A 15,381-nucleotide genomic window follows, 5' to 3' on the forward strand; every position below is an offset into this window, starting at 1 on the left:
TAAAGTCCATTTAATACCATAAAGCTTTCCCCCCTTCATCCTAAAAAGACATGAACCACTTCCATTAATATGGAGGCCTACACATTTATAATAACACCTTGAAATACTGGATAAACTACAACAAATGCCCTTTTAAATACAGAGCTTAGATTGTAAAAATGGAAGGAAAATCCTCAGGAGACAGAAACAAGGAGGAAGAAGTAAATATTAGTAGTAGGTAAGCACTGAAGCCCCTGAAGACAAACCCCCCTATGGAGCTCATGAGATGAGACGCTGGAACTGAATTTTCTGAATAAACCTAGAACCTTGAAGGCTACAACATTAGCATAAGGGTGTCATAGAAAGAAGTCTTATCAGCTGGCAAAGGAAGATGAGATGACAAGGTTAACTGTCATTATGGGCCTTGGCTCACAGCTGGGGGTGGAGCAAACTAGATAAAAGAAAATTAGACAAAGCTGAGGAGAAAATTAGCAAATTGGAGAGGCCCGCGTACAGCAAAAAAAAAAAAAAATTAGCAAACTGACTATAGATCTGAATTAAGATTAGAGTGAAAAAATAAGGTTAATATGAAAGAGAGGACAAGAAATAAAGAAAACAGAATAAAAAGGTCTAATATCTGCAATACCACAAAGATATAATAAAGACAATGTGCAAAATGTTACATTCAAAGAGATAATACTTGAGAGTCTTCCATAACTGATGAGAATAAAATCTTTAGACTCAAGAAACACAAATAAACAAAAAATCAAACAAAAAAACAATCGCAAGCAGAACATATAAAAATCAATCCAGAGAGGCAGAGTCAAGATGGTGGTGTGGTAAGATGTGGAGTTAGCTCCCCCAACAACTAGGGAGCCTGCCGGCCGCTGGTGGTATATTCTAATGCCCAAGGAGACAGGAGGAACCCCAGAGTGAACCAGTTTGCAGGATCTTGGTTCGCAAGCCTGGGGTTAGGCAGAAGCTACTGCGGTGGGAGCTCCAAGTCTGAACCACTGGACTAACAGAGAACCTCAGACCCCAGGGAATATTCATAGGAGTGAGGTCACACAGAGCTCCCCATCTCAGCACCAAGACCCATCTCAGGTCTACCCAGTAGCCTACAAACTCCAGTGTTGGGAGCCTCAGGCCAAACAACCAGTAAAACAGCAGTACAATTTCACTCAAAAAAAAATAAGATGGCAAAAAATATGCCACAGATGAAGGAGCAAGGTAAAAATCTACAAGACCAAATAAATGAAGAGGAAATGGGCAATCTACCTGAAAAAGAATTCAGAGTAATGATGGTAAAAATAATCCAGAATCTCAGTAACAGAATGGAAGTACAGATTGAGAAAATACAAGAAATGTTTAACAAAGATCTAGAAGAACTAAAGAACACACATAGATGAACAACACAATAACTGAAATGAAAAATACACTAGAAGGAATCAATAACAGAATAACTGAGGCAGAAGGATGAATAAGTGAGCTGGAAGACAAAATGGTAGAAATAACTGCTGAGGAGCAGAATAAAGAAAAAAGAATGAAAAGAATTCAGAACAAGCTCAGACACCTCTGGGACAACACTAAACACAACAACATTTGAATTATAGGGGTCCCAGAAGACAAAGAGAAAAAGAAAAGGTCTGAGAAAATATTTGAGGAGATTATAGTTGAAAACGTTCCTAACATGGGAAACGAAATAGTCACCCAAGTCCAGGAAGCACAGAGAGTCCCATACAGGATGAACCCAAGGAAAAACACACCAAGATGCATATTAATCATATTAACAAAAATTAAATTCAAAGAAAAAAAATATTAAAAGCAGCAAGGGAAAAACAAAAAATAACATATAAAGGAATCCCCATAAGGTTATCAGCTGATTTTTCAGTGGAAACTGCAGGCCAGAAGGGGTGGCAGGATATACTTAAAGTGATGAAAGAGAAAAACCTACAACCAAGATTACTCTACCCAGCAAGGATCTCATTCAGATGCAATAAAGAAGTCAAAAGCTTTTCAGACAAGCAAAAGCTAAGAGGATTCAGCACCACCAAACCAGTTTTACAACAAATGCTAAAGAAATTTCTTGAAGCAGGAAACACAAGAGAAGAAAAAGACTCACAAAAACAAACCCAAAACAATTAAGAAAGTGGTCATAGGAACATACATATCGATTAAATGCCCCAGCCAAAAGACACAGACTGGCTGAATGGATACAGAAACAAGACCCATATATATGTTGTCTACAACAGACCCATTTCAGACCTAGGGACATATACAGACTGAAAGTGAAGGGATGGAAAAAGATATTCCATGCAAATGGAAATCAAAAGAAAGCTGGAGTAGCAATACTCATATCAGATAAAATAGACTTTAAAATAAAGACTGTTACAAAAGATAAGGAGGGACAGTACATAATGATCAAAGGAACAATCCAAGAAGAAGACAAAACAATTATAAATGTTTATGCACCCAACACAGGAGCACCTCAATACATAAGGCAAGTGCTAACAACCATGAAAGGAGAAATCGACAGTAACACAATAACAGTAGAGGAGTTTAACAATGGACAAATCATCCAAACAGAAAATAAATAAGGAAACAAGCTTTAAATGACACAATAGACAAGATAGATCTTATTGATATTTATAGAACATTCCACCCGAAAGTGGCAGAATACACTTTCTTCTCAAGTGCACACGAAACATTCTCCAGGATAGATCACATCTTGGGTCACAAATCAATCCTCAAAAAATTTAAGAAAACTGAAATCGTACCAAGCATGTTTTTTGACCACAATGCTATAAGATTGGAAATCAATTACAGGAAAAAAATTGTAAAAAACAAATACAGGGAGGCTGAACAGTGCACTACTAAATAACCAAGAGGTCACTGAAGAAATCAAAGAAGAAATTTAAAAAATTCATAGAAAAAATTGACAATGAAAACACAATGACCCAAAACCTATGGGATGCAGTAAAAACATTTCTAGGAGGAAAGTTTATAGCAATTCAATTATAGCAATTCAATCTCACCTCAAGAAACAAGAAAAATCTCAAATAAACAATCTAGCCCTACACTTAAAGCAACTAGAGAAAGAAGAACAAAGAAAACCCAAAAACAGTAGAAGGAAAGAAATCATAAAGAACAGAGCAGAAATAAATGAAATAATAATGAAGAAAACAATAGCAAAGATCAATGAAACTAAAAGCTGGTTCTTTGAGAAGATAAACAAAATTGATAAACCCTTAGCCAGACTGATCAAGAAAAAAAGGGAGGGGAGGCAAATCAATAAGATTAGAAATGAAAAAGGAGAAATCACAACTGACACTACAGAAATACAAAGGATTATAAGAGACTACTACAAACAACTATATGCCAGTAAAATGGACAACCATGAAGAAATAGACACATTCTTGGAAAGGTACAATTTTCCAAGACTGAACAAGGAAGAATTAGATAATATAAACAGACCTATTACAACTAATGAAATTGAAACTGTAATTAAAAATCTTCCAACAAACAAAAGTCCAGGACCAGATGGCTTCACAGGTGAATTCTATCAAACATTTAGAGAAGAGCTAACACTGATCCTTCTCAAACTCTTCCAAAAAACTGCAGAGGGAGAAACACTCCCAAATTCATTCTACAAAGCCCCCGTCACCCTGATACCAAAACCAGAAAAAGATACCACAAAAAAAGAAAATTATAGACCAATATCACTGATGAACATAGATGCAAAAATCCTCAACATAACACTAGCAAACAGAATCAAACAGGACATTAAAAGGATTAAAAACCGGGCTTCCCTGGTGGCGCTAGTGGTTGAGAACCTGCCTGCCAATGCAGGGAACACGGGTTCGAGCCCTGGTCTGGGAAGATCCCACATGCCGCGGAGCAACTGGGCCCGTGAGCCACAACTACTGAGCCTGCGCGTCTGGAGCCTGTGCTCTGCAACAAGAGAGGCCGAGACAGTGAAAGGCCCGCGCACCGCGATGAAGAGTGGACCCCGCTCACCGCAACTAGAGAAAGCCCTCGCACAGAAACGACGACCCAACACTGCCAAAAATAAATAAATAAATTTAAATAAAAAAAAAAAAAAAAAAAAAAAAAAAAAAAGGATTAAAAACCATGATCAAGTGGGATTTAACCCAGGGATGCAAGGATTCTTCAATATATACAAATCAAACAATGTGATACACCACATTGATAAATTAAGGAATAAAAACCATAGGATCTTCTCAATAGATGCAAAACAGCTTTTGACAAAATTCAACACCCATTCATGATAGAAATTCTCCAGAAAATGGGCATAGAAGGAACATACCTCAACATAATAAAGGCCATATATGACAAACCCACAGCAAGCATCAAACACAATGGTGAAAAATTGAAAGCATTTCCACTAAGATCAGGAAAAAGACAAAGATGTCCACTCTCACCACTCTTATTCAACATAGTTTTGGAAGTCCTGGCACAGCAATCAGAGAAGAAAAAGAAATAAAAGGAATACAAATTGGAAAAGAAGAAGTACAAATGTCACTGTTTGCCGATGACATGATAATATGCATAGAAAATCCTAAAGATGTCACCAGAAAATTACTAGATCTAATCAATGCATTTGGTAAGACTGCAGGATACAAAATTAATGCACAGAAGTCTCTGGCATTCCTATACACCAACAATGAAAAAAACACATAGAGAAATTAAGGAAACACTCCCATTTACCACTGTAACAAAAAGAATAAAATACCTAGGAACAAACCTGCCTAAGGTGGTGAAAGACTGGTACTCAGAAAACTATAAAGCACTGATGAAAGTAATCAAAGATGACATAAACAGATGGAGACATATACCATGTTCTTGGATTGGAAGAATCAATATTTTGAAAATGACTATACTACACAAAGCAATCTACAGATTCAATGCAATACCTATCAAACTACTTATGGCATTCTTCACAGAATTAGAATAAAATATCTTACAATTCATATGGAAACACAAAAGAACCCGAATAGCCAAAGCAATCTTGAGAAAGAAAAACAGAATCAGAGGGATCAGGCTCCCGGACTTCTGACTATACTATACTACAAAGCTACAGTAATCAAGACAGTATGGTACTGGCACAAAAACAGAAATATAGATCAATGGAACAGGATAGAAAGCCCAGAGATTAACCCACGCACATATGGTCACCTTATCTTTGATAAAGGAGGCAAGAATATACAAAGGAGAAAAGACAGCCTCTTCAATAAGTGGTGCTGGGAAAACAGGACAGCTACATGTAAAAGAATGAAATTAGAACACTCCCTAACACCATACATTAAAAAAAACTCAAAATGGATTAAAGACCTAAATGTAAGGCCAGACACTATCAAACTCTTAGAGGAAAACATAGGCAGAATACTCTATGACATAAATCACAGCAAGATACTTTTTGACCCACCTCCTAGAGAAATGGAAATAAAAACAAAAATAAACAAATGGGACCTAATGAAAGTTAAGAGCTTTTGCACAGCAAAGGAAACATAAACAAGACCAAAAGACAACCTTCAGAATGGGAGAAAATATTTGCAAATGAAGCAACTGACAAAGGATTAATCTTCAAACTTTACAAGCAGCTCATGTAGCTCAATATCAAAAAAACAAACAACCCAATCCAAAAATGGGCAGAAGACCTAAACAGACATTTCTCCAAAGAAGATATACAGATTGCCAACAAACACATGAAAGAATGCTCAACATCATTAATCATTAGAGAAATGCAAATCAAAACTACAATGAGATATCATCTCACACTGGTCAGAATGGCCATCATCAAAAAATCTACAAACAATAAATGCTGGAGAGGCTGTGGAGAAAAGGGAACACTCTTGCACTGTTGGTGGGAATGTAAATTGATACAGTCACTATGGAGAACACTATGGAGGTTCCTTAAAAAACTACAAATAGAACTACCATACAACCCAGCAATCCCACTACTGGGCATATACCCTGAGAAAACCATAATTCAAAAAGAGTCATGTACCAAAATGTTCATTGCAGCTCTATTTACAATAGCCAGGACGTGGAAGCAACCTAAGTGTCCATCAACAAATGAATGGATAAAGATGTGGCACATATATACAATGGAATATTACTTACCCATAAAAAGAAACGAAATTGAGTTATTTGTGGTGAGGTGGATGGACCTAGAGTCTGTCATACAGAGTGAAGTAAGTCAGAAAGAGAAAAACAAATACCATACGCTAACACATATATATATATAGAATCTAAGAAAAAAAATGTCATGAAGAACCTAGGGGTAAGATGGGAATAAAGACACAGACCTACTAGAGCATGGACTTGAGGATATGGGGAGGGGGAAGGGTAAGCTGTGACAAAGTGAGAGAGTGGCATGGACATATATACACTACCAAACGTAAAACAGATAGCTAGTGGGAAGCAGCCGCATAGCACAGGGAGATCAGCTAGGTGGTTTGTGACCATCTAGAGGGGTGGGATAGGGAGGGTGGGAGGGAGGGAGAAGCAAGAGGGAAGAGATATGGGAACATATGTATATGTATAACTGATTCACTTTGTTATAAAGTAGAAACTAACACACCACTGTAAAGCAATTATACTCCGATAAAGATGTTAAAAAAAAATTTCACATGAAAACAAAAACAAAAGCTCGAGCAATCATCAACCTTAACAGTGAATAATTAGAATTCCTTTTAAAATCAGTACAGTCATCCCTCTGTATCTATGGGTTTGCATCTGCAAATAGAGGCCCAACTAAGAGATGTGCATATCTGCAGATCTGGGTATCTGTGAGGGGAGGGGGTGTTGGAACCAATCCCAGGCAGATACCCAGGGATGACTGTAACAAGAAAGTGATTATGATATATATATATATATATATATATATATATATACACACACACACACATATTTTTTTAAATTAAGCATTGTTCTGGAGTCCTACCAAGCATAAGAAAAATAAAAGGTATATAGATTACAATGGAAATCATCAAAAAATCATTACTTGAAAATACCCATAGTCTCCAACCCAGCAATCCCACTCCTAGGTATATACCATAGAGAAACTGTCCCCAGCTGACACAGCAAATATGTACAAGTGATCATAGCAGTATTGTTTATAATGACAGAAAACCATGGAAACAACCTAAATGTTCATCACTAAATAGAATGGATAAATTGTATGATATTTCTACAATAAAGCAATTATACTCCTTTATTGGATGTTTAAAAAGAAAAGGTACAGATGTTAAAAAAAAAAAACTACATAGAGGTGAAAGTGAAAATGACATAATGAATGAATCTGAAGAACCATCTTGAATAAAAAAGAAAACATTATACCACACACATAAAATTGGAAAATATGCAAGGCATTAATTATATCCTAAGAATGTACACGTATGTGGTCAAATATAAACAAATGCATGGAAATGATAAATATGAACTTTTAGACAGTGGTTGCCTTTGGTGGGGAAATAAGGGAGATGAGTTGGTAATGTTTTATTTCTTAAGCCCAGTGGCAGGTAACTGGTCTTTTATTCTTTTTTGTACTTGCTCTTGGGGAGGTGAGGATTAAAGTTACATGATTTTTGTAAAAAATTCATTTCAAATAAAAGGTTAGATTGAGAGTTTATAGTCCTGTTCCATGAGATGGTATCCTTGCAATTTAAAAAAGAGGGTTGCTTGAAAATTAAAAGAAAAAAACCCAAAAGCATGTATTAAATAATACTGGTAAATGGACAACACTGTTAGGAATGTGTAGTAGTATTATAACTTGGATACACTGAACCTGTTTGTGCTTGATATAAATTTAATATAAAATAGCTCTTCTCCAAGGCTGTCTTCAAACATTCTGGTCCTAAATTTTAAGTATACTCTGTGGAAACACTAATTTGAAATTTACAGTGTCAGTAGCTACTTACTCTGTATTCCCATGTTACTTTATATATGATGTACTTTTCTGTATTTCATTATAATTCTTTGTTTACATGTCTACTTCTTTAACTAGACTATGGACACCCTGAGAATATGGATGAACCCTAATTATCCTTATACCATCAGCTTAGTGCAGTGATTAATGGAAGTACTCAATAGTTTTAAGTAAATGAATAGTAGAAAAAAATGTTTTGCAATGGTACCTGATATACTGGGGAAAAAGCATCACTGATGTTGGGCAAGAGGACTCAATTACACATATAAGCTTAAGAATAAGTTTACTCTAATACAATGATGTTTATTTCTGTAGTATATTAGGATTCTATATGATTCCATTCAGGAAAAAAAAGGGCTCTGTGGCTAAGAGTGAGAAAACCAATGTCATAGCAGATCCCAGACTTTTTAAAAAATCCTTGGACTGGTATAATTAACAGAAAGAATAGCGCAGCACCAAAAATGTAGGAAGGAGAGTCTCACAATAAAGGACGGCTTTTAAAATTGAAGACATTTGGTTTTGGAAAATACTTTTTACATGGTCTCTTCTTATTTTTCCCATTTTGACTCATAAATATAGTGTAAAGCACATGATTCCATAGAGGTGGACTACATACCTTAGACTACCACCCCTGCCAAATATATTCATATGTGTCTATGTATCCCAGGCAACCTGTAAAACCAGTGTTTTTCTGATGATGTATCTTTTGTCCTAGGCCAGAAATCAAAACACTCCTCCGTCTAAAACCTTGCCTCTAACTCTCGGGTACCTTCTACAACCAGGGTAGGCGATTCTTAAATTCAGGTGCCTGCTATTCAAATAATCACCCTCTGTATACACTACAATAAGTGAATATCCTCTATTGCTAATGTGGAAAATAATGGCGTTGATTCAACCACTAAATTGAACTATGAACCAGAGTTGATATACTGTGAAATATTTTAGATATTTTAGTTAGCTGTAAATCCTTGGAGTATTTTTCTATTTGGAAAAAATAAAACTGGCAGAATAATCTCCTTCACTGACTAATCATAAATTCAATTTGGCAAAGTGGTTGCTATTAAGACAGTATTTATTTTTCTTTGCCAACTGAAAAGACAATGACTGAAATACTTTATTTTTGATGGATTGAAGGTTTAGAAAGGCTGAAGAGTAATACATATTAACATGTATAGAATAATGCATAAGGCCCTAAACTAGATCTTGGGTAATCCCAGGCTCCAGCAACTTGTGCTTCAGTGATGATGGCCTCCACCAGTTACCTGACTCTATGTCTTCACATACAGCTCCTTTGTCCAGTGTACCCTTCTTCCTCCCCTCCCTACCATCTTCCTCTTAACCACTATGAGGTTTATTATACACCACCATGCTTGCTTTTTTGCTAACATAAACACTGACTCCGAAAAATTGGTCTCAAAGATCTCCATTAATGGCAGTAGGTTTCCCTCCTCCTGCCAAAATCCATGCAAAAGGAAAACACTAACTCACTTAGCCCTTGGGATTGATAAATAAGAAAAATCAATGAATCATCTGAACAATTATTTCAAATTTTCAGAAAGTAGTATTCCCTATCTTCTAACTCTATAAAATTAAAATTTAAAACATTACATCATACAGGTGTACCTCTTTCTTTTTTTTTTTTTTGCAGAACGCGGGCCTCTCACTGCTGTGGCCTCTCCCGTTGCGGAGCACAGGCTCCGCACGCGCAGGGTCAGCGGCCATGGCTCACGAGCCTAGCCACTCTGTGGCATGTGGGATCTTCCTGGACCGGGGCATGAACCCGTGTCCCCTGCATCGGCAGGCGGACTCTCAACCACTGTGCCACCAGGGAAGCCCAGGTGTACCTCTTAATAGGAAATATATCTATGAATAGACTTGTCTTCGAGAAAATCTAAGCTAGGTCCTCCCTAAAGTGATTGTGTTGATTCATCGTTTTCCAAACTCTTTTTAAAGCAAAAATCTCAAATGCAATGTCAATATATAGAAAGAGTAGCTCTGCATAACCCTAGGACTTGATCAAATATAACTGAAGTGCACTGTAAGTTCTGGAGGCACTATGGAAACGTGAACACACCAGAGACTTTGGAGCCGAGCTCAGATCCTTTACACTTACAAGCTCTGTAGCTTTCTTAGCTTTAATTGCCTGTTCTATAAAATGAGGACACTACCACCCGTCTTCCAGGGTTGTTTTGAGGTTTTGAGATAATATATAAAATCCCCAGCACAAAGTTTGGTACATAGTTGATGTTCAATAAATTGTCATTACCACCTCATGATTTAGATAAGTCACCTATCTTAACTGGGCAATACAGCTAGTCAGGGAATAAAAAAAATCCCAATGTGTCTTTAAAACATTCTATGTTGGGCTTCCCTGGTGGTGCAGTGGTTAAGAAGCTGCCTGCCAATGCACAGCACACGTGTTTGAGCCCTGGTCTAGGAATATCCCACATGCTGCGGAGCAACTAAGGCAGTGCACCACAACTACTGAGACTGCGCTCTAGAGCCCGCGAGCCACAACTACTGAGCCCACACATCACAGCTACTGAAGCCCACACGCCTAGAGCCCGTGCTCTGCAACAAGAGAAGCCACTGCAATGAGAAGCCCGCACACCGCAACAAAGAGTAGCCCCCTCTCTCCACAACTAGGGAAAGCCCACACGCAGCAACGAAGACCCAACACAGCCAAAAATAAATAAATTTAAAAAGGAAAAAAAAAACATTCTGTGTGATTTCATTTAATAGCAATCACACTGCTGACAGGCAAAGGGGAGAAATCACCTATGCCTTAATAGATTATTGCTTTAAAATTTAAATAACAATCATTAGGGTTCCACATATTTAATATGCATACAGAAGGAAACCTTGCTCTAAGATTTCAATCTGCTTCCTCAAGAAAAATGGTTATAGTCAGTTTACTAGCAGAAATTCATAGTAGAACTCTTACATCCTGCCTACCTCTCTGAAGTGGGTGGAGCAACACCAAGGGAAAGTAAGTTATCCCAACATAGTAGGGCAGAAAGCTATTTGATTCCAAGTGCCAACAGTAGGATTTTACAATCCTTTACATAGAAGTAAAGGTTGAAAACAAAGGAGGTAAGAGGAAGGAATAAGAATGTTCTACTAGCACCTGCCTGCTCCAGAATAAAGCAGTGGTGCCATACCATAGATGGTTATTCATACATTTGATGAGAAAAAGTGGCATTATATACCCAACTTTCCTCTTTTTCAGCTCCCAGCATCTTCATCATCCCTTGTGTATGTCTGGGAGGTAGAGTTTGGGAACACAGAAACTCAGGGAGATCTTCAGAATTGAAAGAAACCTTAGAGATCGCTTGTCAACTTCCCTCATTGTACAGATGTGAAAACTGAAGCCTAGAGATGGGTAATTAACTGTGAATAGAAGAACAAGAAGGAATTCAAAGCCAGCTCAACTCTTATTTCTCTTTTTGTATTTTAACTTTCATAGTGAATTGCTCAGAAGTGATCCTCAAATAGCATCAAATGATGAACGATAAGCATTCCTTACATAAAATACTTCTTGTAAGACAACATTCTACTAGCAAGCCAGGACATACATTGTAAGACTACTGTCAGGTGATATTTAAAAAACAAAATTTGAACTATTATTAATATCTTGGTTAAAATATCACAATACATTTGTCAACACTAGCAAAGCCTCAGGGACTCTGATCTGTAATTCTGCTTTAGGATGTAAAGCCATTCACAATGGAGAGCATTTTTAAGGTAGCTGGCAATTTTTGCCTATAACACAGTCTCATCTGTCTAGGTGACTACAAAAGGAGACAATGATACCAGTCCAGTTCACAACATCCCTTTCTTTACTCTTATGTCTACAGTACCTATTATCTACTTCGTTGCTTCTCAACCTTTTTCAGGTTAGAATCCCCTAGAGAAAGAGATGTCAGCGACAAATATTTTCCCCAGGAAAAGGCACATTGCCATACAGCATAAACTAACATGATATTGTAAAGCAAACATACTGTAATAAAAATTTTTAAAAATAAATAAATTTGGCTATTCCATCAGTTGTTTAAAATGATATTGGATCTAATCCAACATAACTTCAGTGTATCTATCTGCCCAAGGACAGAAGTCACAATTACTATGCTAATTCAATTGTGTTAGCACATTTATTCTTCTTACATACTGTAACAATGAGATTTCTGCATTTCAAATAGGTGACAAATAAATGTTACTCAAGTTTCAGTTCAAGTTATTTATTTATGAAAGACAGGTCTGAGTCCATATGTCATTTTCTTCCTCTATACTCAAAGGAAAAGGTCTGGATTCTAAAAAGAGGACCAAGAGAACTAACCACTGCCAGACGGTATGAATGAAGTCCTCACTTCCTTTGATGGACTTAAGAGTAGTTATAGTTCATTTTTGTTATGTATTAAACTACTGATAATAGTACCATTAATTTTAATTATAGTCAGGCATACATACTTTTCAGTGAAAGAAAATTAGTAACTATCTTATTATTGGAAATCACATAGAGTAGGTTTTTAGGTGAGCAAAAGTAATTTGCATTATTAAAGTAGGAAATAAAAGCAGTTTTAGAGCTATTACCTCAAACCCTTCCAAAAGATCTGGCAAAAAAGATAGCAAATTGTACTCCACTTCTTAATATTTAACATGTTCAAAACTTCGTAATTTAGTAATCCCTTACATTTCATTTTACCTTCACAAGAGCTTTATAAGGCTGACAGGTCAGTTAGTATGTTTACAGATGAGTAAACATTGCATAACAGAGGCTATATGAGTTGTTCTAACTCACATGTTTCTTAAAAGGCAGAACCGGGATTGGAAATTGATCTTCTGACTCATAATCCAGTGCTCTTTTATGATGGTGCTTTAATAAAAATCATCTAACACAACTACACTTCTATAAATTATATCCTTTAAACTGGGCCTTTTAGTCATCTACTCTGTTCATGAAATGACCTATTTCTGCACCTCCACAAAGGTTCACATTTTATTCTTGGTTTATCTTGGCCAGTTCAGCACCAAATATGTTACCAATATTCTCAGTACAGTTTACATAATTTAATTCTCTCACCAAATGTCTTTCTATATTTCAGACTTACAAATTAATGAATAAAAATAGTTTCAATATGAGCTATCAGAGAATTTCTATGACCCAATTTTGTTATTTTGCCAAGTTTCATTCAATAGCAAGATATCAAACTACTCTATTTCTGTAATGCCAATTTCTGGAAGAAGGACAACGACATGAAAATCCTGTGATGGTATTTCACTTGCAAAAAACCACCTCATCCTTCTTCAATTCAGAGCTTCACACAGTTTGGTTCCTAACCTTGAACACATTACTTAAGTGGTAACACAGGTGCAACTGATGGATTTTTGTGGCTTTAGGAAACTATGAGTTTCCTCACGTGCTAAATCAGATTATTAACAAGCAAGCAATCAACTTAGTTCGGAGGGCTGGTATTAAGAACTCATTACCAGTCACCTCCATCCAGAAAAAGGAAGAAGTTCCACAAAAACTATTTGCCCTCGTTACCCATTCAAAACCTATACCTCTGCCCCAAACCTCTGGCAAACTGTCGCCTGCTTCCACACCACTCTCCTTCGATTTTTCAGAAGTGGATAAATTCCCTGAAAGAACAGGTGACAGTAGCCTTCAACAAGGGAGGGTTCGTGTTCGGTAATCTTCTCAAAGCAGCCCCACGTCCCCTGATTCAGGATGCTTGTGGCTACCAGGAAAACAACAACAAACAAAACAAAATAAGCTGCCAAAGCCTACCAATCGGAGTCAGAACCCTCATCCCTCCTCAACTAGACCTAAAAGGTCACCACCAGGCACCTTCCAGGGCTCCAGGCCCTCCTCTCTCCCACCTCTTTAAGCCCTAGCAGCAGCTTTTAAGAAAGGAAAGGATACTCTCTATATTCGACATGGTCCCACGACTTTTCTTGGGAGGCGACAGGCAGGGGCAGCGGCAAGGATTTGACTGCAGTGCGCTCAGAGCGCGACTCTAGTCCTGAGCTGCTGCCGGCCTGGCTCCTAGGTCCGCAATCCCACTTCCTGTTTCTGCGCGAAGAAGGCGGGGGTGGGGTGCGCGTGGGGGGATGGAGCCGTCCGCGTCCGAGGGGCGGGGCTGGGGCAAAGCCAAAATGGCTGCTGCTCTGAGAGGCGGATAGGGTGTGTGGCAGTCGCTTCCGTGCGTTGGGGGTTAGAGCGCAAGAGGTTAAGCCCCTCCCCTTCGTGTCCTTAGCTGCACCCAAGCCTAACCAGCGCCTAACGGTTTTCGTCACCCAGCTTACTTTTCTAGTTCTTTCTTTTGTCCTACTCCAAACTCTCTTTAACCTTCTGCCCCACCTCTTCCCTCAGATTTCACACTATCCTTGACCCCTCACTTTTGTTCTCAGAGCTTGTCTTACGGATGAAGGAAAAAGGTATAGGGCTTTTAAAGTACTTTAAAAAAAGTTATAATCGTATGAAATAAGGGATTAGCGGGGTTGGTAGTTTTGAGTTGTGAGGTTCAATTAAAGTGTTAAAAAGGATATGATCCTAAAGTTTTTGGTTAGATGGGGAGGACGAAAAAAGTTAAGCCTAGGTTTAAGAGGTGAAGTTGCCGTGAAATATATATTCGTAATAAATAGTTTATTATTATTTTATAATAGATGGTGTAAAATATGAAAATTACTACCAAATCTTTAATGGACGGGACGTTAATAAAAATACTAAATAGCGGTTAGCATTTATATGTGAGTTATTAATATATCCAAAGGTAATTAATTAGACGCTGAATCTCTAGATTTATGGGAAGGAAGGGGATCTTTGGCGTTGGTGTCGCTGCATTTCAATTCAAAACTCTTAGACATTCCAAGAAAGAGCTCAGAGATACTACTTTGGGGGGAAAAATAGCTAGAATAATTATACCCTTATGGAGGAATTTTATAAGCTTGGCGTTTAAATTTTTCTTATCGTTAATATTTAAATATGTGGGTAAAAGAATGAGTAAATAATTGGCTAAGCCTCTTTTTACCTTTAGGATCATTTCCTGTTGAAAACTAAAATGGTTCAAAAAGCTAGTGTTTTACTCTTTTGTGTTGACTATTGGTAGGCTTCAGACTTATCGAATTATAAAACCCTTAATGCTGGAAAAACCTTTTTGAGTATAGTTCTGGGGAAGAACAATCTGTAAACCACATCCATAGATAAAACTGTATAAAGATTTTTATTTATATCTCTCCATATGTATATATTTGGGATGCAAGATTTACTTTTATGGAGACAGACAAAAGTTGACAGATTTCATTATTGTTTCATCACTTTCCATACTAGGTAAACAACTAACTGTATTTCACAGTTTGAGAATTCTTTTTTTGGTAAAAAGGTAAAAAAGAATGTTTTAACAAGTTCGTCCCTAGGTTTTTAATATGTGTTAACACAGCTCTTTCAATAA

At 37.2% G+C, this 15,381-nt stretch overlaps 1 protein-coding gene across 11 annotated transcripts in view; it reads right to left on the bottom strand.

Annotated features, from left to right (window-relative positions):
• The window catches only part of LOC116747561 (charged multivesicular body protein 1b-2-like), a 31,063-nt gene extending 16,997 nt beyond the window's left edge, over nucleotides 1-14,066 (bottom strand). For 2 of the 11 annotated variants that reach the window (XR_004348071.1, XM_032619934.1), the window contains exon 1: nucleotides 13,854-14,014. Coding sequence is in view for 1 of the 11 variants with exons in the window: in XM_032619928.1 (XP_032475819.1) it covers nucleotides 4,523-4,538 (16 nt within the window). In the remaining 10 variants the exon portion in view is untranslated. Of the gene's footprint in view, nucleotides 1-4,522; nucleotides 4,539-11,139 lie in introns of those variants that run through there. The other 9 variants (XR_004348070.1, XM_032619931.1, XM_032619929.1 and 6 more) reach the window with 9 other exon arrangements.
• Between the last annotated feature and the right edge of the window lie 1,315 nt (nucleotides 14,067-15,381).

Source organism: Phocoena sinus, chromosome X, assembly GCF_008692025.1.
Source record: "Phocoena sinus isolate mPhoSin1 chromosome X, mPhoSin1.pri, whole genome shotgun sequence".
Taxonomy (NCBI): Eukaryota; Metazoa; Chordata; class Mammalia; order Artiodactyla; family Phocoenidae; genus Phocoena; species Phocoena sinus.